This window comes from Eurosta solidaginis, chromosome X (assembly GCF_040869045.1).
Source record: "Eurosta solidaginis isolate ZX-2024a chromosome X, ASM4086904v1, whole genome shotgun sequence".
Classification (NCBI taxonomy): Eukaryota; Metazoa; Arthropoda; class Insecta; order Diptera; family Tephritidae; genus Eurosta; species Eurosta solidaginis.
In genome coordinates, this window is record NC_090324.1 from 106,708,322 (window position 1) to 106,733,257 (window position 24,936).

The following is a 24,936-nucleotide window of genomic DNA, read 5'->3' on the forward strand; positions in this document are numbered from 1 at the left end:
ACTCCGAATCCATTGGCAAGTGTTGACACTAACGCGATACTAGCAGTTTTGAAACAAAATCAACCGAAATGTCACCTCAACTGGACGAACAAAAGACAAGTGTAGCATCTCAACTGGAAATACAGGAGACACGTATACCATCCAAGATGGAAGAACAGAAGACATATATGACATCTCAGTTGGCTGAGCAGTTGAAAGCACAAGAGGTCCGCTTATCCTCGCAGGTGGAGGCACAGGAAGCACGGTATCCTCCAAACTTGAATCTCAGGATGCAAAAATCGCACAATTTCAGGCAGAAGTCGATGATTTAAAAGGTCGTATGGAGCAATTACAACTAAATCGCCCGGCTGTTCCAGCGAGCAATCCGAAGGTAAAAACTCCATCTTTTGACGGTCTGTTCTTTTCCAGGTCTTTAAGCTTCAGTTTGAGAAGAACGCAGCAGTGAACAACTGGAATGCTGATGATGAAGTTGCAGCTCTATTCGTAGTATTGAAGGGGCCAGCAGCCGAAATCCTACAGACGATTCCCGAACGAGAGCGGAACAACTATGAAGCATTGATGGCTGCTTTAGAACGACGTTACGGAAGCGAACACAGGAAACAAATTGAGTTGCAAAACCGCTACCAAAAAGCTATTGAGACTTTGTAGGAGTTTGCGTCGGATGTTGAAAGGCTGGCCCATCTAGCAAATGCGAACGCACCCGTGGAATACACCGAGAGAGTAAAAATCCAGAGCTTCATAAATGGCGTACGAGACGTCGAAACGAAACGAGCTACATATGCGCATCCAAAAGTAACATTTGCTGAAACTGTATCCCATGAAATAACTCAGGAAACTGCCTCACTTTTGAGTAAGCCCGCATACAAAGCTCATTGCGTGGAAGTGGAAAGGCCAGACTGGGTAGACAAAATTTTGGAAGCATTAAAAGGAAAGCAGCAGAAAAACTATGGTGCCGTCAAATGCTTTAAGTGCACGTTATTGCAGTACCAACCCTTATAGTTCCAACAATGTGGGTGGCCGCAAACGCAGAGCTGAAGGAGATGAGCAAATCTCCAAGACCAATCAATCGTTAAACTAAAGCGAGTCAGCCGCAAGGGCGACAGCTGTCTCCTTCAATTGAATGCCCCATAATCTCTATCTCACAAATTGGAAGAAGGTCAAACAATCTTACCGTCGGAGGACATGTGGATGGAAATGAACGTTTACTGACTGTAGATACGAGTGGATCTCCTTCCATCATTCGAGCGGATTTAGTCAACAAGAAAATAAGACCATTGCATGGAGCAAGATTGCATATAGCCACTGGAGAAGACACCACGATTCTAGGACAAGTATCACGTGAAGTCGCAATTGGGAACGTCACGGTAGTACACAATTTTATAGTGGCAGAGATTGTTGATGAAATCATATTTGGAGTGAACTTCTTAATCGACCAAGGCATCAAGATCGACATGCAAGGCAAGACGATGCGATATAAGAACATGGATGTTGATGGAGTTTAATATAGTAATTGAGGTTTTATTTTATTAAGTACAATATAAAATTTTATGAAAAATTAGCGCCATGCATGTGCACACGATTATATAACATTTTTAAGGAGTCTACTATAAGTCTTAAGAGTTGCCAACCTGCATGTCTGCAACATAAGGTTGCCACATCTTATATTTTATGATGTATTAATAAATGAATACAGATGTGCCACTTAATTTCGGCTACGAGAGAGACTACAGCAGTAAGCGAGTGCTGGTGGAAGAGAGTCAGCAAATACCACCACAATCAGAAGCAGTCATCTGGGCAAAGGTTGATGGAGATTTTGGGACAAACAAATTGTGGGTTGTAGAGGCAGCAAACAAATCAACACCGAAAATACTTGTAGGAAAAACCCTGGCTATGACAAAACAAGATGGACGTATTCCGGTTAGAGTATTCAATGAGTTCAAGTCCACTCAAACTGACCAAAGGAGCTATTTTGGGAAGATGCCAAGAGGTTGAATTAGTTATTAACTGTGAACAGCTCCAGGAACACGTTTCATCTAGCAATACTTATCTTTCAAATGACATCACGGCATGGACGGAGGGACTAGAAGAAGCCTATCAGAGTGTGGCAAAACAACTGCTCCTAAAGTACGCCAACATATTTGAGCAAGATAGCTCCAAACCAGGCCACACCAACGTTGTGAAACATCAAATTGACACTGGAGAAGCGAGGCCGATCCGTCAAGCTCCTCGTAGTGTTCCACTGGCGAAGCGGGAAGTTGTGAGTCAAATCGTACAAGAAATGAGCGCCAGCGGCGTCGACGAACCATCAGCTAGTCCATGGAGCTCACCTGTGGTACTTGTGAAGAAGAAGGATGGAAAAATGAGGGTTCGCGTGGACTATCGAAAGTTGAACGACGTTACTAAAAAGGAAAGCTACCCATTGCCAAGAATTGACGATACTCTGGACTCGCTATCTGGTACGAAATGGTTTTCCACACTGGACTTGAAAAGCGGCTACTGACAAGTGGTGGTGAAGGGGGAAGACAAAGAGAAAACAGCCTTCAGTGTCGGTGATGGTCTTTCGCAATTTACAGTGATGCCTTTTGGACTTTGTAATGCACCAGCTACTTTTGAGAGACTCATGGACCAGGTACTGAAAGGACTACATTGGAAAACATGCTTGGTGTACCTGGACGACATCATCGTATTGGATAAAAACTTTGATGAAACTCTTAAGAACTTGGAGGAAGTTTTCCAGACAATAGCTGGCGCTGGTCTGAAACTAAATCCCAAAAAGTGTTCGCTGTTTAAAAAGGAAGTAAATTATTTGGGTCACAAGGTAACGACAGAGGGCATTTGCACTGCGAATGAAAAGATAGAAGCTGTAAAGAATTGGCCAAGACCACAGAACTTGCATGAATTAATAAGTTTCCTTGGGCTATGCACATATTACCGCCGGTTTGCACCAAACTTTTCCAGCGTAGCACATAGTCTCCATGAGCTTACAAGAAAAAATAAATCTTTTGAGTTGAAGAAGGAGCAAGAAGTGGCTTTCCAAACATTGAAGGAGCGTTTGTGCACTGCCCCAATGTTGGCATATCCGATTCCAGGAGCAACATTTATTCTAGATACAGATGCGATCGGATATGCTATAGGAGGCATTTTATCACAACTGGTCGATGGACAGGAGAAGGTAGTTGCATATTACAGCCGTTCAATTGGAAAACCAGAGAGGAACTATTGCGTTACACGGAGAGAGCTGTTGGCATTGGTAGAGTGCATTAAATATTTTCACAGGTACTTCTACGGCCAGCTATTCCGCGTCAGGACAGACCACACAGCGTTAAAATGGCTCTTGCAGTTCCGTAATCCAGAAGGACAATTGGCACGGTGGATCGAGAGACTACAAAGCTATGACTTTTCCATTGAGCATCGAAAAGGAAGTACCCATGAAAATTCTGATGAAATGTACGAAGACCATTTAGTTTGGAATGCAAGCACTGTTCAAAGGCTGAGGCTAAAGAAGAAATTATAGATGTCCGGCTAATGACTATAACATGTACGGATGAATGCGACAAGGAACAACTAAGAAAGTGCCAGCTAGAAGATACAGATCTGCCACATGTTATGCAAGGGCTCGAACGAAACGAAAGACCAAATAGAGAGGAGATGTCAGCAGAGAGTCCCATTGCGAAGTCATATTGGGCACAGTGGAACAGTTTAGAATTGATATGCGGTTGCTTGCATCGAGTGCAGGCAGAGTTAGGTTAGGTTCAGGTTAGGTTGAACTGGCCGTCCATGAGGACCTCACATAGACTGATTGAGTCCGGAGTGTTACCAGAAGTTTGTTTTAACGACCAAACTGGAAAACCCTATCAAACACCAGGACCTATGTTATAAAATAACTCCGTTCTCTTGGCAAATACTAGAAGCTTCCTAGAACTTAAGCCACTTGCTGCTTCTAGATCTGACAGCTGTATCACTCCTAATAGCTGGAGTCTTAGCCTGGCAAGTGCAGGGCACGAGCACAGAACGTGCTTGATCGTTTCCTCCTCCAACCCGCACTTCCTACATCTGCTATCACTGACCAAGCCTAATTTAAAGACATGAGAAGCTAGAAGGCAGTGTCCAGTAAGAATACCCGTCATGAGTCTACTGTCCTCTCATTTAAATGATAGAAGCAACTTTGTTAGTCCAAGGTTGTAAGACCTACACATAATCTTCGACACTTTACAGCCCCGCGCTTGAACCCACGCCTTTCCCGCTTGGTCGATCATGTGCACCTCTCGCCTACGCTTAATCTCGCCCAGTCTAATTGGGACGTCTACGGAGCAAGCCTCAAGGGATGCACCCTTTTTAGCTAGTTCGTCCGCTGTTTTATTCCCATATGCCCTGGGACTCAATATAGATGTATGCTTCTCCCTTTCCCGATTCTCTCCAGAGACTGCTTACACTCTAACACGCATTTAGATGCTGTGCTATGCGAGATTATTACCTTAACTGCTGCTTTTCTGTCAATATAAAAGTTAACACGGTTGCAGCTTAAGCTATTCTCTTCCAGGGACTCTACTGCTTTGGTTACGGCTAATATTTTCGCTTGCAAAACGCTACAGTAATCCGGCAGCCTGTAGGATCTGCTTATTTCCGGATCAGCACAGTACACCGCAGACCCTACTCCTTCCACTACTTTGGAACCATCTGTGTACACATGTATAGCCTTGTCCGCCATTTGCGCACCCTTGCGTCAACCATGCACCTCTATTGTGGCCTTAAGATCTCCCTCGAAGCGCAGATAGGGAATCAGGTAGTCTGTTCGTCTTGTGATTGATGACGCTATACTACTATGGCCATATGGTCGGCGCTCAAGCTGCCCCGAGCACCGAGCCTGGTTGCAGTTGTTAATGCTATGTGCTTTGCTACCTGGTCTACAGGTAGAATGTGCAGAATGGCGTACAGTGCAGCCGTCGGGGTTGTTTTTAGAGCTTCCGTAATGCTAAGCATCGAAAGTCTGCATACCCACTCTAATTTTTTGAGGTATGTTGTTTTTTGTGTGGCTTTCCACTAAACAAGAACTCCGTAGTATAGAATAGGGCTTACAATCGCTGTAAAAACCCAATGAGAAAGAGAGGGCGATAAGCCCCACGTACACCCCAGCATTCTTTCACATGCATAGAGTGCCGTTGAGGCCTTCTTCACCCTCTCCTCCACGTTGAGCTTCCATGACAGCTTATTGTCTAGGATGATTCGTAGATATTTTGTGCAAGGTTTCTCCTGTAAGGTCACCCCTCCTAACTTAGGCCTGGTCCAATTTGGGACGCATTGACTTTCAACCCGACATTAGATGCCCAGGTATGAATATCCCGAGGCGCCCGATCCATCAAAGAACTAATCGTTGGAAGGCACTTTCCACTTATGACAATTACAACGTCATCTGCGTAAGCCGTAAGTTTTACGGGTCCCTCATCGAATCGCCTGAGCAGTTGGTTGATGACCAGCGTCCACAGTAGAGGTGATAGCACCCCTCCCTGCGGCGTGCCCCTGTCCACTGATTTCCTGGCCTCGTACAATCCCCATTGTGGTGTAATCTTGCTGCAATTTAACATTCAGCCGATCCATCCTATTAAGGCGGGATGTAATTTAATGTAATTAAGACCATCCATAATCGCCCATTTAGAAACATAATTGAAAGCCCCGGCAATGTCCAAGAAGACTCCTAGAGCATACTCCTTATATTCCAGGGATTTCTCTATGCTTATTACCACCTTATGCAATGCGGTGTCTACCGACTTGCCTTTGGTGTACGCATGCTGTGTTGTGGAGAGCAGCAAGGCAGGCCGAGTACGCTTCTGGCAGTGTTTTTGGCTTCTGCACTATAAACATACGCGACAATTCTGGACTAAGGCCCCGTATGAAAACATCGAGTGCCCTGTCGCGGTACGTTTCCACAAGGACCGACACGGTTTCCTGGCTATAGTCATCGCACTTGATTTTGTTCACTATTAGAGACAACTGATGATTGACCGTTGCGTAGAACTCATCTAGTATTGAACCTCTCAGAGCTAGCTCATTCAGCTGGTGCTCTAAAGTCCTAACGTCCCTTTTGTCTGCGTAATGCAGCGATAATACCCTTTTTATTTCTACCCAATCGCTATCGAAAATATTATACGCTACCAGTGCTGCATCGGCACCGCCACGAATTTTCTGCCTAATATGTTGCAGGATGGCACGATATAGGGGCCTTTCCTTGACTATGTCGTAGTTCGACAGAATTCCTTCAACGCTGTGAACCCATGAGATGTATTGAGAAGGGCTGCCTTCAAAAACTTGCAGCTCGTTTACGCAGTCGGGAAGTCTGCCAATATCTTTTAGGTCCTGCTCCGACAGTAGTGTTCGCACTGCTGCCAGTACCCCCTCTGCCTGCGTTCTTACGCCACCCTGTTCTACTTTTCCAAATCGCTCATCTATTCTGGCAAGATTTTGTTCCAACCCTGTGTTATTACACTCAATTTTCCCTAGTCTAGAGTTCGGAGCATCACCGTTGCTTTCGATACCCCCAAGCCGTGTCTCAAGCCGCCCAATCTGCTCGAGAGCATTGATGCCCCCATTAAGCTCATTAACTTTCGTGGTTAAAGCGTCCATTTCAGATTAAAAAAAAAAAAATTGTTTGATATTAAAAAATATATTTTTTAATTTTAATTTGGCACACGGTGGCTCTTTAAATATATTTTTTTTTTTGTGTTACTTACTGGCGTTCGCGATCACCTGACGGGATAGTCCTTATAGCACAGACGATTTGTTTGTTTTTTGTTTTTGTTTTAAAGTTGTCCTTACACTTTGACAGTTTCCTGCAAAAAAAAAAGGACTTTAGTTACATTTGTGAAACTTTTACCGCGTTCATATGGCAACGGCGACATGTACCAAGTTGGCGTTCACAGTACATAAGTCTTTAAATAATTAGAGTTTTGGTCAGGGGAGGCTGTGTCATTCGTTTTTAGTCGTCGACAATCAGATTGAATGCAACCTACTAAGGCACAGTTGCTCCACAACGCTCTAGACATATTGCAAATCTTTAGCGTGTCCTTATGGGTACACTGAAGGTAAGGCAAGTAACGAGTGGCTGTTTCCAGTGTGTTCTGATGTTTACCCTGGAAACTCCACAAAAGGATAAGCCAGCCCAAGTTTGTTCTTATGTGTACGCTCGGGTTAACTCTTAAAGCCGGCCCAAGTGTGTTCTTATGTGTACGGTCGGGTTAACTTTTTTGAACATACATAACACGGTCGCAGAAGTTGTCAACCATTTTTCGGCCTTCGGTATGGTGAGGTCCGTCCTAGAAGTATAGGTATACGGACTAACCCAGCCAATATGATTATAGTGGGGCCGTAGGATAATTCACTTATCAAATGTTTCACTTTTCGTGTTAAATTTTATTCGCGCGCCAGAGGATCTTTGGGGTCACAGGCTCGCTTCTTTTGATATTATTCCTGTATAGCCCTCTGAGGGCTTTTAGGATAGGACGTAGTAATTTATTGCTTGTAGCATCACTTTTCACTCAACTATTTTTTTATTCCTTTTACCTCTCCTGGGGAGAGGAGCTTTTATACCCTGGAGGGTCCCCAAGGGAATCGCAGAGTTAAGCTATTCACCCCTATTCTGCATTACAAGTCCGTTTCAGTTCTCCGCTCCGCTTGAACTGAATATAGGTATCCTGAGTTCCGATTGAATCGAAAGAAGAAGAGAAAGAATGAACGAATTTTCGGAATCAGCTGTTTGTGAGAAATTGATGAAATTAGAACACAACAAAATAAAGAAATATTGAAAAATTTATAAATTAGTGAATATTTCGTTATTTAACATTTATTTAACATAAATAAATTATGAAAACATTACCCGTTGCAATTTTAATTGAAGAGGATGACAATGCGTCCCACAATGTAGACGTGAGAGTGGAAAGATGGAGATTGAGGGACCTCAGTGATCCATTCAGGATGAGCGGTGAATTGTAACTTGGTGCTGAAAGTGCTAAACCTTCATACATTCAAACAGAAAGCCCTCAGGAGGAAGAGGAAGAAGAATATAGCAGTGATAATGATTGTACTGCTGTAGCCAATCACATTCGCATCAACACACTCACTTTGTTGTAAAAACATATAATATTCCAATAAATAAGAAGTTGAATTTTTTTATATTTGTAAAAGTTTGTAAATTTTAATAAAAAATAATTCATTAAATTCAATATAATCAATGGACTTCTTCTTTAGGCCTCTTTGAGAACCCTTGTGCAATGTCTCTTCTTTTCGAATTGCTCTGGTGTTGTACTTGTTGCCCTGCAAAACCACAACAAAATAAAAAGTTTGTTTTAAAATATTTTTTATAAACATTAATGTATATTTTACTTACATATTTTTTAAAAAATTGCGCTTTGAAGCCCGCGAAAATAAAAATCAAAAGAATCTCCGGAATCTTGCAACTGAGAAAAACGGAACTCCGCTCGAAATGCAGAATACGTTAAATCGAGACTTTGGAACATGGACTGAACGAAAACGGAATGCAGGATAGCAAAGTTACCAACTGAGAAAATTTCAGTTCAGTTCGAAGTGCAGAATAGGGCTGATTGTTATAACCGCAGGGTCCTCTCGAAGGTGAATCCCGGTTTTAATATTTTCGTTATTGGCTGTACAAGCCTTATATTATCTAAGTGGACGTCTTGCCTCTCTATTTTTTTTTTCCTTTATCAGCTTAATTTTTTATTAAAAAAATTTCTTTTTTCCTTAGCACTCCACTATCACTTCTTGACACTAATCACTACGGACCTCACATTTAAGGAAGTCCTTTTTGAAGGACCCACATCCCTGTGGGTGCCTGCTCTGGCGCCAGGTAAGGAGCCCAAGGACTAGTGCTCCAAAAAATTAAAGTTGGGGGCAGCCACGCGGCCCAATCATAAACTGCAAAGAACGAATTAAACTAATTGATTTGGTTCTTAAGTGTATTCACCATTTACTTCAATGTGCAAAAACATCTATCGTAGTGTTGAACATGAGAAAAAAAGATACATGTTTTCAATTATTCCACAACCTGTCGCAAGTGTTCTGGATATATGCATGAATTTTTTAGTATAGTAAACTTTTTCCAGAAATCAGTTAAAATAAAAATACAAACTATCCTGGAAGTTTTGCTTTGCGGACCATTTGGCGCCCCCCTGTGAGTAGCGCCCGGGACAAGATGCCCCCCTTTCCACCCCCTCACTACGCCATTGACCTTAAGTAATCATTACTACCCAGCTCTGAACAGTACCAAATATTTCTCCAAGAAACCTTCCGAATTGTTGTTCTCGTCGTACATGTGTTTAATCTTACTACACTGTTGTTTGACCACTGGACTATTTCGAAAAGCTTGAGCTTGACAGATTGGCTTTGCATAATCAGTATCGTTCTGACGTTTCACAACAGTAGTGCGCCCTGGCTTGAAACCACCCTTGCATTCTTTCTGCGAAATTCTTTCCTTCGTTTTAGTGCGTCTATTTCGGTGTGTCAAAGCCAGTGTTCTTCCCGTAGCTACATTCGGTATTGATTTGTGTGTTCCATTCGTTCCACTAATATTTGCCCGGTATAGTTGTAAATAAAACAATATATTTTTAAAATTTTATTTATTTTTTTTATTTAAAAAAATTAATATTCACATTGAAAATTTATAAACACTCTGACACTAAAATTTTCTTTTTGAAATAATATTCAAAATAAAGTAATTCAAAAAGGATTTACAAAAATATAGTATATTTATATAAAGTAGATAACCCTATATTTACTACCCCTCCAGTGAAGCCAAACATTTATTTTTTAATGTTAATTTACAGTGTATATTGAATACTGTAAGAATTTTGTGTTATAATTTGAAAAACATTTGAATTTTGTGTTAATTGCGTTAAAAGTTTATGTTGGTATTGATGTATGTACCCAATCTTTTGATGATTCGATATATTTGATATCTTATTTTTAGGTGTTATTATTGTTATGTTGTTGAGGTTAAAAATAACTTAATAGTTGTTTGTTAAATATTGTCAATTATAATGATGTATTTGAAGAACCTAGAATGAGGTTGAATGATAGTAGATGGCAACTTTGTGTGCACAATTACTCAAAAATTTAAAACTTGTCTTATGCAGAATATATGTTCAATATATAATTGTACTCTGCATAATGTATGTCCAAGTTGTTGATAAGGAATGAAAAGTTGATTCCTTAATTCGTTTGAGGGTGATATGAAATTGTCAATGATTCGTGTCATGTTAATGAGTTTAATATTGAGTTTTTATATTATTTTAATTTCAATATGAAAGAATTGATATTTGGAAAATATGTCGATAAAAATGATTTTAAGAAATCTTTAGAGATTTTTCAAATAGTAAAAATTTGTTTGATTTTATTTTAAAAATCAAAGTTATTGCTTTGTTTTGTAGTGTTTTGAGTTATTTTTGAATTGAAAATGAGGTTATTATTTAAATATGAATATATTTGTATTGTAGAGTTTGTATGTCGTTGTTGTTAATTTTCTTATTTGTATAAATGATAAATATTTACTTTTGAATATAAACTGGAGAAAGGGTGTATATAATTTATATAGATAATAAATTGATTATTGTTTAAAATGTTGAAAATATAATAAATATATAAAAATTTATTTAATTTAATAGTAATTTTAATTTAATATTATTTCAAACAAAATCAATTATAAAGTTAATAAATTATTTGAATTGTTTAAAGAATGAAAATATTATTGAAAATTAAATCTTTAAAAAGTAGATTATTTAATTAGAAAATATAAAAGATATAATCTGAAAAATGAATGAATATAAATAAATAAACAATGTTTAGTACTTGCCGCGAACTCCAACTTTTGAAAAATTGATTATTGTAAATATGTGAACAAAAATTTGATTGTTGTTAATAATAATAATTGTATTGTATGATGCTCTAAATTCTTGTTGTAGTTAAAGAAATGTTGATTGTTGTTACTTGATGATTTTAAAATAGCTCAAATGTTACTGGTAAATTTTGCATTAAGTATTCTCTCTGCGTTTAACGTTTTGTATAAATTGGTTATAATAATCTTCATGGAAAGCATAATGACACAATTTCTTGTTTTAATATTTCTATATTTTATATTTAATCTTATTTGGTAATATATAGAGATTTTGTTGTACTGTCGGATATATTTTAAATTGTAGGAGAAATAAATTGTCTTTTGATTTTTTGATAAAATATTCACTATTTTAATTTGGTAGTATGAATTCCGTTTAAAGTTTATACGTTTAAACAATTATAATTTCATTATAAATTTTGTTCTATTTTAATTATGTTTGCTTTTAAAAAGTTGTTGCGGTCACCCTGTGGGGTTAAGCCAAGAAACAATCTGGCAACTTCTCTACTTGCGGGCCGTGTCACGAATGACAGCTATCATTCACTAACCACAGCCAGCTCTCGGTCATCGCTACTTCCGCCTTTTTCATCGGGGATCCAGACAGCGCGGTCACACATAACCTGGCAAAGGGAAAAATCAAGGTGCAGCAAGAAATTCGCTCGCATCGAATAAAGGACGCGGCAGGATCAGGCACACTAGCGACTTGCCAAGAAAGATAATCGCATGACCCCACGCGATCATTTCGCATCTCGGCCATACGACAAACTAAATTAGTAGCGGGTAAGTAAATGCCTTGTGAGTAAAGAAAGCAGAAATAAATAACCAAGATTTCGGCGCTAGGTTGTGTCGGGCGACGTCCTGAACGGGACAGGGGCTCCACGCCGACGATTTTTGTAGTTGGCACTGTAGAGGTGCGCAGCCAAGCAAACGCACCCACGCCATCCATGAGCACGGGCAGCAACCTCGCCCGCATAAGTGAGGCCACCATACCAATATAAGGCCACTATACCAATATAAGGCCACCGCACCAATATAACGCCACCTGTGGCGTGGCCCAACAACTCATTGCATGACATACAATACACAGCAAATATAAATACAGACACATCGCCGTGGCACACCACCTCACCGCGACCGTAACCATCGAGGCGAAGGCGCATAATATACCCCATCATCGCCACAACCGTCACCACCACCTGCATGACGAAACCCCGTCATTGCCACCACCAACACCACTACACGCACCCGAACAACAGTGGATGCGCCACCCGCATCTCTGGGCGCCAGCGCAGCGGATTCGGGGAAAACGCAAGGAATCAGGTTTCGTAGGTTGAGTGTAGAGGGGTAATGAACAAATATAGCACGTTGAACGTGGAGGGGGTTTAGAGAGGGATATATATACAGACACGTGGGTGCTGCACCCGAACCGACAGGGTAGAGATAAGCAGGGGGGTTGCGAGGGCGTGCGTGCCCATACGCATGTGAATTCGAGCATAATAACAACTCTGGATAAAGATTAAACTCATTGCGAGAGGGCACACCTGCCTACATATATATACAAATTCAATCACGCACAAAATATCAATTGTACGTGAAAGATAAGTTTGTTGTAAGACACGAGCCTCAGGTCAGTGGTGTTGTCACCTGACTCCCAAGAGGGGTAGGAGGCAAAGAAAGAAACAAGGTTTCACCATTGGCGTAATAAATCCCATTCACCTGTAACTCAAGACGTATTGTAGGCCAGGGAAGTGGGGGAACATAAACCGTAATTTAAGCCTGTCTTTGCCGGTTGCCACCCAACAAGGAGTAGGGATTAGACGGGGCCTTAACCTAGAGGTCATGTCAGATTTACCTTAATACCATTTTTGACCACACATATATATTATTGTTTTTTTTTTTTAAATAAAGCCATGCTTGTATGGAGCCAAGTGCGTGTGCGTGTACGATGGAAGTAAGCCACTCATTCGGAGGGAGCGTAAATACAGTTTGTGAGATTTGTTGACAGGGGTTACTGAAACGTACACACCCATGCACACACTGGGTCCATATCGACGCACAAGTCACACATTAATACATACGCATATGCGAACATCCATAGTCTAAGTTAAGCAGGCTCATGAAGAGGCGGTCTGTTGGAGTCCAGAGTTTATTTTCACTAGATATAAGGTCAGGGGCATATGACTTAATTGATGGATCATAAAATTGGAATATTGGTAGCTGACCCAGGTGGCCAATAGGTGTAAGATCACTCAGATGTAGTTTCTTTTGAAACACTTTGATATTGACGCTCTGCTACATCGAAGCAAAAAGGCAAGCGCTCTTAAACGTTGTATCTCATTATCATAATATGTACCTTAAGAGTGAGGCAATAAAAATCATAATGCATTGTTGAATTTAATATTGAAAATGGTTGATTTCTTATTTCAGATGCGATGGGGACAGACGGACAAGGGGGGGGGGCATGGGCGGGTGATGATTGAAAAGGTAAGGAGGGATGAATTTTTGGGTCGGCAAAACGACAGCAGCATCGCCGTAGCCGGCCAAGGAAGGGTGGGTATGGAGCGGCCGGCCAGCAACATCTATGGCCGAGCGGGGGTCTCAGGGGTGGTCCGATGAGGGGTTCGGGCACAGATGAGAAGTAAGGGGGACCAGGATAATGTGACATCCCTGGGGTGTGAAGTAAGTGTAGATCGGTACGATTGATAGGGGGCGGCGCAAGAACCACCCCACAGTCCGGCGAGCTAGTTCGTGCAAAAAATGCAAGCGTACCGGCGCTGGCCCCGATATGCCAAGCAGATGGGAGCGAGGGAGTAGGTTGGTCCGAGAGTTGAGGCTTGCTCTATCGCTGGATAAAAAGCCCGCAACTAACAGAAATAGCGCCCAACGTGTGAGGCCCACCACCTAGTGAGCCTAAGTTAAATATTCGGACACACTTCAGGGAAGCTCACATCTTCTTTTGGGGGCGGGAGTTCTAAATTCAAATTTTAATTTTTTTTATTTTTCGAAACGTCGGTAGCTTGACTTAGCTCCCGTAGAGCTGGTCAATAGTATCGAGATTGGGGGGTATAGTGAATGGAGTCGCTCGTCTGTTTTGCTCATAGCTCATTTTGCCAGTGTTAGAGTGGACGATAGTATGCGTGGGAAGGTTACAATCGAGGCGCAGGTCAGCCAGGTAGCTTAGTTGGTTAGTGCAGCGCCAGCTAATGTTATCTAGGGCTGGAGTGGATGAAGGGATTACAGTTAGAGGGGGGGACCGAATTAGACGGACGACGTTAGGTAGGACAGACTCACCGTATCTGAAATGGAATGAATCACTATTTTCGCTTTGTTTTGATTTGCTTCATATCATTTTATCTTTGCATTCTATTTATAAACACGTTCATACAACCAGGTATATATACCTGATTTTCACTTCATCTAGATGGATAAAATTTTATTGGAGGTGAGTTGACCAAGCTAACGGAGCACGGTTGACACTGCAGCATTACTTAAGTGAGTGTAGGAAGTCATTTGCCTCGTTTACTTACCACGCTGTTAGCTTTTGGGTTCTTTTTGAAAACCATTCACCTCCGCGCATTACCCTCTCCGAGTGAAGTCTACCTTCCCGGAGGGACAGCCTATATTGAGAGTTTTTTTTTTTTTTTTGTGAAGTATAAATTCTCGCTTTTGTATACACCTTAGGATTTTTTTTGTTTTACAAATTTTCAAGCGTTGGTACTTGTGTGTGCCTTTCGGCGATCCGAGGGCAAGGGCAAAAGATAGCGGTAACATCGCGCCAGCGGTAAGAAGGTCAGTCACATAGTCGGCGGCGGGTTCTTTGGCATCGACGCGTTAGCGACCTCGAGGGAGCGTCGTAGTCTTCTTGAGTAGGTCGGAAGTCGATTCTGGAAATACAGCGCGTCACACATAGCAGGATACAGAGATGACCAAGAAGAGGACAGGGCTTCGAAACGCCACGAGTGACGAGGTCGACGAGAACACCGACAATGAGAACGGGACAACGGAGCAAGTGAAGGAACACGGCACGGGAGCGGGCTCCAATCCAGAAAACAGCAACGAAGCCGGAACGCGAGACCAGCAGGACCAGTCGCACATTATGACGCGCGCGCCGAAAGTGGATCCCAGCCCCAACAACGCAACCGCCGATGCGATGAGCAGCGCACTAATGCAGAAGTTCGAGATAATGTTTGTGCAGTATCAATTAGAGATGAGTCGCTCGACCACGGAACCGGTCAAGGAGGCCATGCAGACACTCATAAGGGACATGAATGGTTTGGCGGGCAGACTGTCGACGCTAGAGGACAAAGGCGCGCGCGATCGGGGAGGATCAGAGCGTGACGTTTGGCTATTGCACACGGAAGCTGGAGCGGCAAGCGCCAGCGCCGATGAGCAAGAGCAAAGCGGAGGCGCGCAGCCGAACAGCGCGAATCGAAGATCAGCGTGTCCAACCCCTGAACGTCGAGTGGAGGCGGGCGCGCGCTGCGAAATAGGCGCGACGAAAATCATACGCGACTGGCACCTGAAATTCGATGGCGGACCGAAGGCAATACCAATCGAACTATTCCTGTCCCGAGTCGACACGCTTCGTAAAAAGCACAACATTTCGTCGCGGGATTTTTTTTGCGGAGTTTTATCTGTTGCTCGATGGCCACGCGCAGGAGTGGTACTGGCTGTACACTGAAGAACATCCGGATGACAGCGCTGTGAACGTCCAGGCATTCCGAGCGGCGATAGTGGAACATTTTCGCAAACCGAATTGCGATGAACAAATTCGTCAGGCGATGAACGAGCGCAAGCAGGAATACAATGAAAAGTTTGAGGAGTATTATGCTGTGGTGCGGGGTATGGAGCTGATGATGAGGACAAGGTTACCGGAGCTGAGTTTGGTTAATCTAATACGGAGAAACCTCAAGCCCAGGATCAAAAATTTAGTCTTCGGCTGCCGTATTGAGTCGTTGGAGGACCTTAGGAAGGAATGTCGACGCGCGGAAAAGCACTTGGCTGACTACGAGGCGAAGCCGTACCACAGGAAGACCCTGGACGAGCTGGAAGACGCACGCGCCGAAGAGGGGTCGGAGACACTCGAGGCATTTCACCGATCCGCAAGGGACAGGCCGACGCGCAGGGAGACCTCGAGTGACGCCAATGCGGCGGAAAGGGATATCCAACCACCGGGAAGAGTCAACGACCACAGTTGCGACGGTAGACTTCATAGAATGGTTTGCTATAAGTGTAATCAGCCCAGCAGGCAGTTGTGCTGGAGTTGTCAGTCAAAAGCCAGGACAACGGCGAGAAACCCGGGGAACCCTTCCAGCGTCGTCTGACCCCGGAAGAATAGGCGCATCGAATTTCGATAGTGATATACGTGAAGGAAACCCTATCACGATTTTAACCAGACAAGACCATATATTTCTAACAAACCAAAATATAGTTTTCAAGAACAACAACGAGGCGAAGTCCACGAGCAAAACGTCGCACTATCCTTCACTTGGTGAAAGGCAAGCTAGGTACGATGCTGCGCGGAGTCGAATATTCGGGGTTTCGCCGAAATTGGAGTCCACGCGCGAAAAGGACAGGAAGCCTAGGATATCAGAAGCGGGGACGAGCCGCAGGTGGCGGAAGGTTCTCGAAGTGCGCAGGCGCTCGCGCGAGAAGCAACGCGAGGCGAAAGCGATCGAGGAGACCCTAATCTGCGATGCGGCCGATAAGCGACCATACGTGCAAGTGGAGATCGAAGGAACAAAGGTGCAAGGATTGCTGGACAGCGGCGCGTCAATTAGCTGCTTCGGATCAGTGGCGCGCGCTTGGGGAGAGAGGATGGGAAGCAAGTTGTTGAAGCTGACAGAGAACCTGAAAACGTCAGACGGAAAAGCGCAGACGGTGGAAGGCAAAATTCTAGTTGACATAAAGTGGCGGGGAAAGACCAGACAGATGACGTTATACTTGGTGCCCAGCGTGAAGCAAGAGCTGTACCTGGGGAGCGACTTAGGAACACCTTTGGGGTGGCGCCTATGGTTGTCTCCGAATTGGAAACCCAGAGCAGATTGAGCTGTCAGCGGCCCAAGATAGTGAACTGGAGCGGGTGAAGATACTTTTTCCGTCATTCGAAGAACTTGGCCTCGGTAGAACTCACCTAATGGAACACATAATCGAGGTATCGGATGATACCATATCAGCGCCACTACCCGATGTCGCCCGTCAAACAGAAGTACCCGTATGAGGAAATCGATGGCATGCTATAGTTGGATGTCATCGAGGAAAGCAACAGTGCGTGAAGTTCACCTATAGTGCTCGTGTAGAAGCCGGGAAAGAAGCGATTGTGTGCGGACATGACGAAGCTCAATGAGCGCACCAAAAAGGACGCTTATCCAACGCAGCACGTGAAAGGGATTTTGGCACGGTTACAGGAAACGCACTACATCTCGGGCATCGATCTTAAGGATGCGTTCTGGCAAATCCCACTGGAGGAATCATCAAGGGAAAAAACGGCATTCACGGTCCCTGGGAGGCCGCTCTATCAGTTCAAGGTGATGCCATTCGGGTTGTGTAATGCGAGGCAGCGACTATGTAGGTTAATGGATAAAGTAATCCCGGCGCGTCTGAGAGAGAACGTGTTTGTATACATAGATGATCTCTTGGTGTGCTCCTCGGACTTCCAGACGCACCTGATACACTTGACGGAGGTGACCGAATGTCTCGCCAATGCAGGTCTAGCAATAAATTTGCAAAAATCGAAATTCTGCCAGAAGGAGCTTAAATACCTCGGTTTCATAGTTGGGCAAGGAGAGCTGAAGACGGATCCGGATAAAGTGCGATCGATTGTCGGATTTCCAATACCCGCGACGGTAAAGCAATTGCGTCGATTTCTGGGCATGTGTGGGTGGTATAGGCGATTCATACCAAATTTCGCCACCATCGCCGCCCCGATGACTGATTGCTTGCGCAAGGCAAAGGTGTTCGCGCTGACGGAGCAAGCGATAGAGGGGTTCAACGAATTAAAGGCGGCGCTAACATCAACAGACGTACTGGTCAATCCGCATTTCACCAAATACTTTTATGTCCAGTGTGATGAGTCCACCCAAGGTATTGGCAGCGTTCTGTTTCAGAAGGATGAAGAAGGCAACGAAAGACCTATCGCCTTCATGTCGCAAAAGCTAAATTCGGCCAAGCGCAACTATACAATTACCGGGCTTGAGTGTCTAGCAGCGGTTGTGAGCGTGAAGAAATTTCGAGCTTACATAGAGGGTTTGCCGTTTACCATAATCACGGACCACATGAGTTTGAAATGGCTGATGGGGCAAAAGGACCTGTCCGGACGTTTGTGTGAGGAATATAAATCTTTTACAGACAACCGCTTTGCTGCCCTTCCTATCCCGACTGCTGCCCGCCAAGGGGAGCGTGTATTCCGTAAGATCATTGAATCCGCCTCGGCACGTTTCATTCCCGCCGCGAGAATTCCCGAAATCCGCCCCACTTCCCAGCGGAGGCCGCAAACTTAGCGAGAGAACGTGATCTTATAAGACAGCTTGATCCAGGCGACCCCCAAATAAGGGATATAAACCAACGCATCAGATTGCTTGTGGACGAACACAAGCGGGCGAAATGGGAGGAGCACCGAAGAGGTTGTAACCTCTCTACGGGTGTGGGTAAACTTTGGTCCACCGTAAAGTCCCTATCGAATCCGACTAAGCACAAAGACAAAGTTTCCATCGCCTTTGGCGACAAAGTGCTGTCGGATGCGAAAAAATGCGCGAGCGCCTTCTGCCGGCAATATATAATGCATCCTACGGTCGAAAAAGATAGACGGAGAGCCAATAGACACGCACATAAATACAAATTCAGCGCGTCACAAATCACCATCACCGCTAAAGAGGATGAGGACGCCATTGGTCGCGCTAAACCATCCAAAGCAGTGGGCCCAGACGGCATAGCCATGCCGATGCTTAAAAGCCTAGGGTAAGGGGGTTTCAAATATTTAGCGCATGTCTTCAACCTGTCTCTTTCCACCTTTGTCATACCAGAGAAATGGAAAATGGCCAAGGTGGTCCCGCTACTAAAGCCTGGGAAACCAGCTAACATAGGTGACTCGTATCGTCCGATATCTCTCCTATCGCCAGTAGCAAAGACGCTTGAAGCCATTTTGCTCCCTTATTTGCAAGCAAATTTGCAGCTAGCCTCTCATCAGCATGGCTTCAGAAAACTCCATAGCACTACCACCGCGCTAACTGCCATTAGCACCCAGATAAATTGCGGTTTAAATCAATACCCCCACCATAGTACTGTACTCGTAGCGCTAGACCTATCAAAAGCTTTTGATACGGTCAACCATAGCTCGTTACTGCAAGACCTGGATTGGTCTACCCTTCCCCCACGTCTTAAAAGGTAGACCGCAAATTATCTCGGTGGTCGGCAGGCATCGGTGCAATTTAGAAACGAAACATCAAAACCAAGGAGAATTAAACAAGGGGTGCCACAGGGTGGTGTCCTATCCCCACTTTTGTTTAATTTCTACATATCTAAGCTACCTTCACCACCGGAAGGAGTGACAATCGTTTCCTACGCCGATGACGGCACAATAATGGCCACAGGCCCAGGCCCATAGATCGATGCGCTATGCAATAAAATAAACGGCTACCTCCCTGATCTCTCCAGCTTTTTCGCCTCGCGAAACCTGTCATTATCACCGACTAAATCTTCCGCGACCTTATTTACAAATGTCGACCATTTTGAACATCCACGTCGATGGCACTACGCTACCGACTGTCCTACACCCCAACATCTTGGGTGTGACGTTTGATCAGGATCTACATTTTGGTGAGCACGCAGCCGCAATTGTTCAAAAAATTCAGAGGCGCAACAAAATCCTCAAATCCCTCGCTGGCAGTACCTGGGGAAAAGATAAAGAAACGCTCATGACTACATACAAAGCAATTAGCCAGCCGATTACGTGCTACGCGTCACCCATATGGTCGCCAAGCCTAAAAATTACCCACTGGAAGAAACTGCAGGCCTGCCAAAATACTGCTCTCAGAATCGCCACGGGCTGTCTTCTTATGTCTCCAGAACACCATGTGCATAATGAGGCGAGAATACTCCCCATCAGGGAGAAAAATGACATGCTGACCAAACAGTTCCTGTTGAATACCCAGAAACCTGAGCATCCCAACAGACATCTGATTGATGAACCAGCACCGCCTAGGGGCTTAAGGAGTCATCTCCGTAAGCATTTTGAGGAAATACGGCACCTGACCGGCCGTATGAAGCGAAAAAACACAAGCAGGTCCTTGGTGAACTCCATAAACAGGCGTCGGACCTTTATGCCGGTAATTGCCCGGTGAATCCAGTACTTAAAGAAAAGTATCCAAAACTCGCGGAAGAGGAAGGCATACTCCCCAGGGAAATGCGTGTCACTCTTGCTCAACTTCGTTATGGATACTGTAACAGGTTAAACTCTTACTTATCCAGAATCAACCCCGACATACAAAATGTATGCCCCGCTTGCAATGTGTCCCCGCATGACACCAACCATCTCTTTAATTGTAATGTGGAACCAACGCCTCTAACACCCCTTTCCTTATGGTCCACCCCTGTTGAAACGGCAAGTTTCCTTGGACTCCCGTTAGAGGATATTGATGACAATTTGTGATTGGTCGCGGCTGTTAGGTGGGGCGAAGCATTTCTACAACAACAACAACAACAGGCCATAAGTATTGATCCTTACAAAGCGGTGTTCGGACAGACGATGATTCAACATGGAAAAGCCTACGAAACCCTACGGCGACTGGAAGCGTTGCGAGAAAGTGACATGAGGGTCCTGCACAGGGGAGATCGGATGAGCCTGATGCGATAAGGATTAATCCACAGACTGGAAGAGGCATATAAGGAGGGACAGCAAATGTACAACACGAGGGCTCCGCCGATTAGGTACCGAGAAGGAGAGATAGTGTATCGGCGCAACTTCAAACTAAGCAATGCGATGGAAGGCTATAATGCGAAGCTCGCTCTGAAGTACCTCCGCTGTATGGTGCTAGCGGCGAAAGGGAACGCCCTTTAAGAGCTAGTTGGCTCGTCGGGGCGACCCGTGGGAATCTACCACGCAAAGGACATAAGGCGGTAAAGGAAGTACTGGCTGATCCACCAGCTTTTCGAGGGCATAGCCGAGCGGTGCTCGGCTGCAGCACTCGCCCTGTTGCGGTCACCCTGTGGGGTTAAGCCAAAAAACGATCTGGCAACTTCTCTACTTGCGGGCCGTGTCACGAATGACAGCTATCATTCACCAACCACAGCCAGCTCTCGGTCATCGCTACTTCCGCCTTTTTCATCAGGGATTCAGACAGCGCGGTCACACATAACCTGGCAAAGGGAAAAATCAAGGCGCAGCAAGAAATCCGCTCGCATCGAATAAAGGACGCGGCAGGATCAGGCACACCAGCGACTTGCCAAGAACGATAATCAGCGACACAGGAGGTCATGCGATCATTTCGCATCTGGGCCATATGACAAACTAAATTAGTAGCGGGTAAGTAAATGCCTTGTGAGTACAGAAAGCAGAAATAAATAACCAAGATTTCGTCGCTAGGTAGTGTTGGGCGACGTCCTGAACGGGACAGGGGCGCCACGCCGACGATTTTTGCTTGTTATTGAGGGGAGGAGTTTGGATAAAATCTAAAATTGTTACTATATCTTCTTGTGGAAGTGATGTTATAATATGTTCGTATTTGGTATTCTCTTGTGTTATATTTTTGGTACTAAATTGTGTTTCAACATGTATAAACCACGCTTCTGGACAACTAGTCCAAAATTGTGGAAGTTTGACTGAAGTTGCTGAAATTTCATTTTGATTATAATTATCATACTGATTTTTAATATTTTGTTATAAAGTGTCATTTGGTATATTTATAAATGAATCATTTAAATTATTAGAAAGTGTATGTTTGTGTATTATGTTGTGGTGAACGAAACATTTTGAATTAAATAAAAAGAGAGTTCACTAACAAAACAGTAAAATAAACTAGTAATTCTATAAAAAAGGAGTTTACAATAATAATAATAATAATATATTTATATTTTAATATACATACATATAAGATGATATTATTATTCAAATACCTGCGAAACATATATTTATGCAATGGCTTTTGATGGTGTTTTGTTTGTAGTTATTGCTGCCTCCAGCTCTTTTTGATTGATATTTATTAAATGATTGCTGCTTTTATTGTAGTTTTTGTATACGCTCTGATAAGTGTTTTTGTTTATTTGTTCCACTTTCTACACACCAACAGACTTCAAAATAATACGTTGTAGAGTTGCAGCACAAATTGCACCGAAAATAGGCAGCATTGGGCGGCACACCTCCCGCAAAGACTTTGTTATTTTTTTTTTTTACGCTCACGCTGAAACGTTATTGTTTGTCTGTGGACTTCAACACTATCAGATTGACTGTGTCACCCAGACACTTACAATATTGAATATTAATTTTTTAAATTTACATATTTGATTTGATGTTTGATTGATCTTTAGTCTATATATGAACCGATATTGTGGTCAAATCTCTGTTTGCTTTACCAGTTTTTTATAAGCTTTTATTTACTTTCACTTTTGTTGTCTGTAATGGAATCATGCAAGTTAAATTTGATACACTTCCCGGTGTCCGATTGAGCTGAAATTTTGCACACATGTATAACTCCGATGACAATGCAATATTACTTTGTTAGAATTCGATAAATTAATCGATAACACAGTTATCGGTAAAGATTTGTATTTACTTTGGCATAACAGCCTAAGTCCCATACAAACACGCCGGTACCTATCCGTGGATTGTGATATTTGGACGTGGTGAATCACGTGTCACGCGTGGTGAAACTCATCGCTTGCGAAAAGCGGAGACACAACCCTCTGTTGTATTTCTGTGTATAACCAACATAGCTGAATTTTTAAGGCTGTTTAACCCTGTAATCTTTTCTGTAATTTATTTTGCTTTTGGAAAAATTACCTATTTGAAAAAAGCTGGCTGAAAAATATTGGCATAACAGCTTAAGTTAAATCAAGAATGGAAAATCTTTGGAAAATTTGAGCAGATGTGGCAATTTCGCGCGTCCGTTGAACGAAATATTGACAATCTGCTGATCATCGCTAAGAAATTAGCGACATTCCATCAACTAAGCAGCACTTTAGCAATACTACTGTTATTATTTGGCCGCTCAAACACACAAATATTAATTGTGCATTAAATCTAAAATATACAAATACACCATAATAATTTACACGGCCAAAGCCATAATAATTCACACGGGTCATCAATTCTTTCTCTGATTCAAAATCTGAACTACCAGCGCTACCGTCAACAGCTCAGTGTCATCACTGCCAGTAGCGCCAATAACACCAAACTCGTGCCTGACACACAAAAGTCGTTTCACTCAATAGCGCAAGTAAAATGTACTACGCACTCACTACTAAGAAGCGTCAAAAATTCGCTTGGAGTAATTTCGTCAATGAGCTACCATTGAGCTGGCACCGCATTGGCGCTGGCGCCATGCAATTTACATCACTAAAATTGCGCGAATGCCCAGGCTCATGACTTCAATACTTATATTTACAATGCTTTAAACTTTAAATACACCTCTGAAGTTGCTGCGCATAAAATGTGTACTAATAAATTTCAATACGCATTATACGCAGATGTAACTGATATATGTGTTTTTGTTTCACCCCCTATACTTATATTTAAAGCTTTTATAAGAACAAGCTTCTATTACTTGTTAATAAAACGAACTAAAAAGTAAAAAATAAAATTAAAGAAAATAAAACTTTTTTAAAAATAAGCTTTTATTATTTTGGTTAATAAAATTAACTTGGCGGCCACCGTGGTGTGATGGTAGCGTGCTCCGCCTATCACACCGTATGCCCTGGGTTCAACTCCCGGGCAAAGCAACATCAAAATTTTAGAAATAAGATTTTTCAATTAGAAGAAAATTTTTCTAAGCGGGGTCGCCCCTCGGCAGTGTCTGGCAAGCGCTCCGATTGTATTTCTGCCATGAAAAGCTCTCAGTGAAAACTCATCTGCCTTGCAGATGACGTTCGGAGTCGGCATAAAACATGTAGGTCCCGTCCGGCCAATTTGTAGGGAAAAATCAAGAGGAGCACGACGCAAATTGGAAGAGAAGCTCGGCCTTAGATCTCTTCGGAGGTTATCGCGCCTTACATTTATTTTTTTTTATTTAATAAAATTAACTAAAAAGTAAACAATAAATTGACTCTAAAGAAATATAACACTTTATAAGTTCATTGTAAGCTTAAACGATAATTAGGCTTTTTCGTCTGCGACAAAAAAATTCTATATTGTACATAATTATATATTTTTAACATTAAAACTTTACACCTAAATTATTAAATCTTACAGTTTATATCACAGTCCTAATTGTTCTAATAAAAGCGTGTTACATTGCGATAGCAAGAAAAGGAGATCCTAAATGTTCTTAATTATACCATCAAAATTTAACACGTTTTTTATTAGAACAATTAGGACTGTGATATAAACTGTACGATTTAATAATTTAGGTGTAAAGTTTTAATGTTAAAACTATATAATTATGTACAATATAGAATTTTTTTGTCGCAGACGAAAAAGCCTAATTATCGTTTAAGCTTACAATGAACTTATAAAGTGTTATATTTCTTTAGAGTCAATTTATTGTTTACTTTTTAGTTAATTTTATTAACCAAAATAATAAAAGCTTATTTTTAAAAAAGTTTTTTTTTCTTTAATTTTTTATATATATGCTTATAATATAGTAGTATGGAAAAGGGGGTTCTAGCTCAAATGGTGCAAGGAAAAGTATATACACACCGACACACATATTTATATGCAGCAAAACAATTCCGCTAGGTATCGCATCCGTTCTTCTGGTAGGTGATCTGGCTGATCATCCGGTTCCGGTTTGTGTTCTGGTTAACTTCCGCTAGGTGGCGCATAAGAAAAAGCTTAGCGCTTTTTACCTTTAGCAGAGCTTTGCCGTTCAGGAGAGGATCGTTAAATGGGGGCC

General features: G+C 42.8%; 1 protein-coding gene across 10 annotated transcripts in view; it reads right to left on the reverse strand.

Moving 5' to 3' along the window:
• The window catches only part of CaMKII (Calcium/calmodulin-dependent protein kinase II), a 3,892,153-nt gene that overhangs the window by 3,610,589 nt on the left and 256,628 nt on the right, over positions 1 to 24,936 (reverse strand). For 7 of the 10 annotated variants that reach the window (XM_067758430.1, XM_067758431.1, XM_067758432.1 and 4 more), the window contains one exon: positions 6,726 to 6,824. The exons of the other annotated variants lie outside the window; for them this stretch is intronic. Coding sequence is in view for 2 of the 7 variants with exons in the window: in XM_067758428.1 (XP_067614529.1) it covers positions 6,726 to 6,824 (99 nt within the window). In the remaining 5 variants the exon portion in view is untranslated. The remainder of the gene's footprint in view (positions 1 to 6,725; positions 6,825 to 24,936) is intronic. 10 annotated transcript variants of the gene reach the window in all.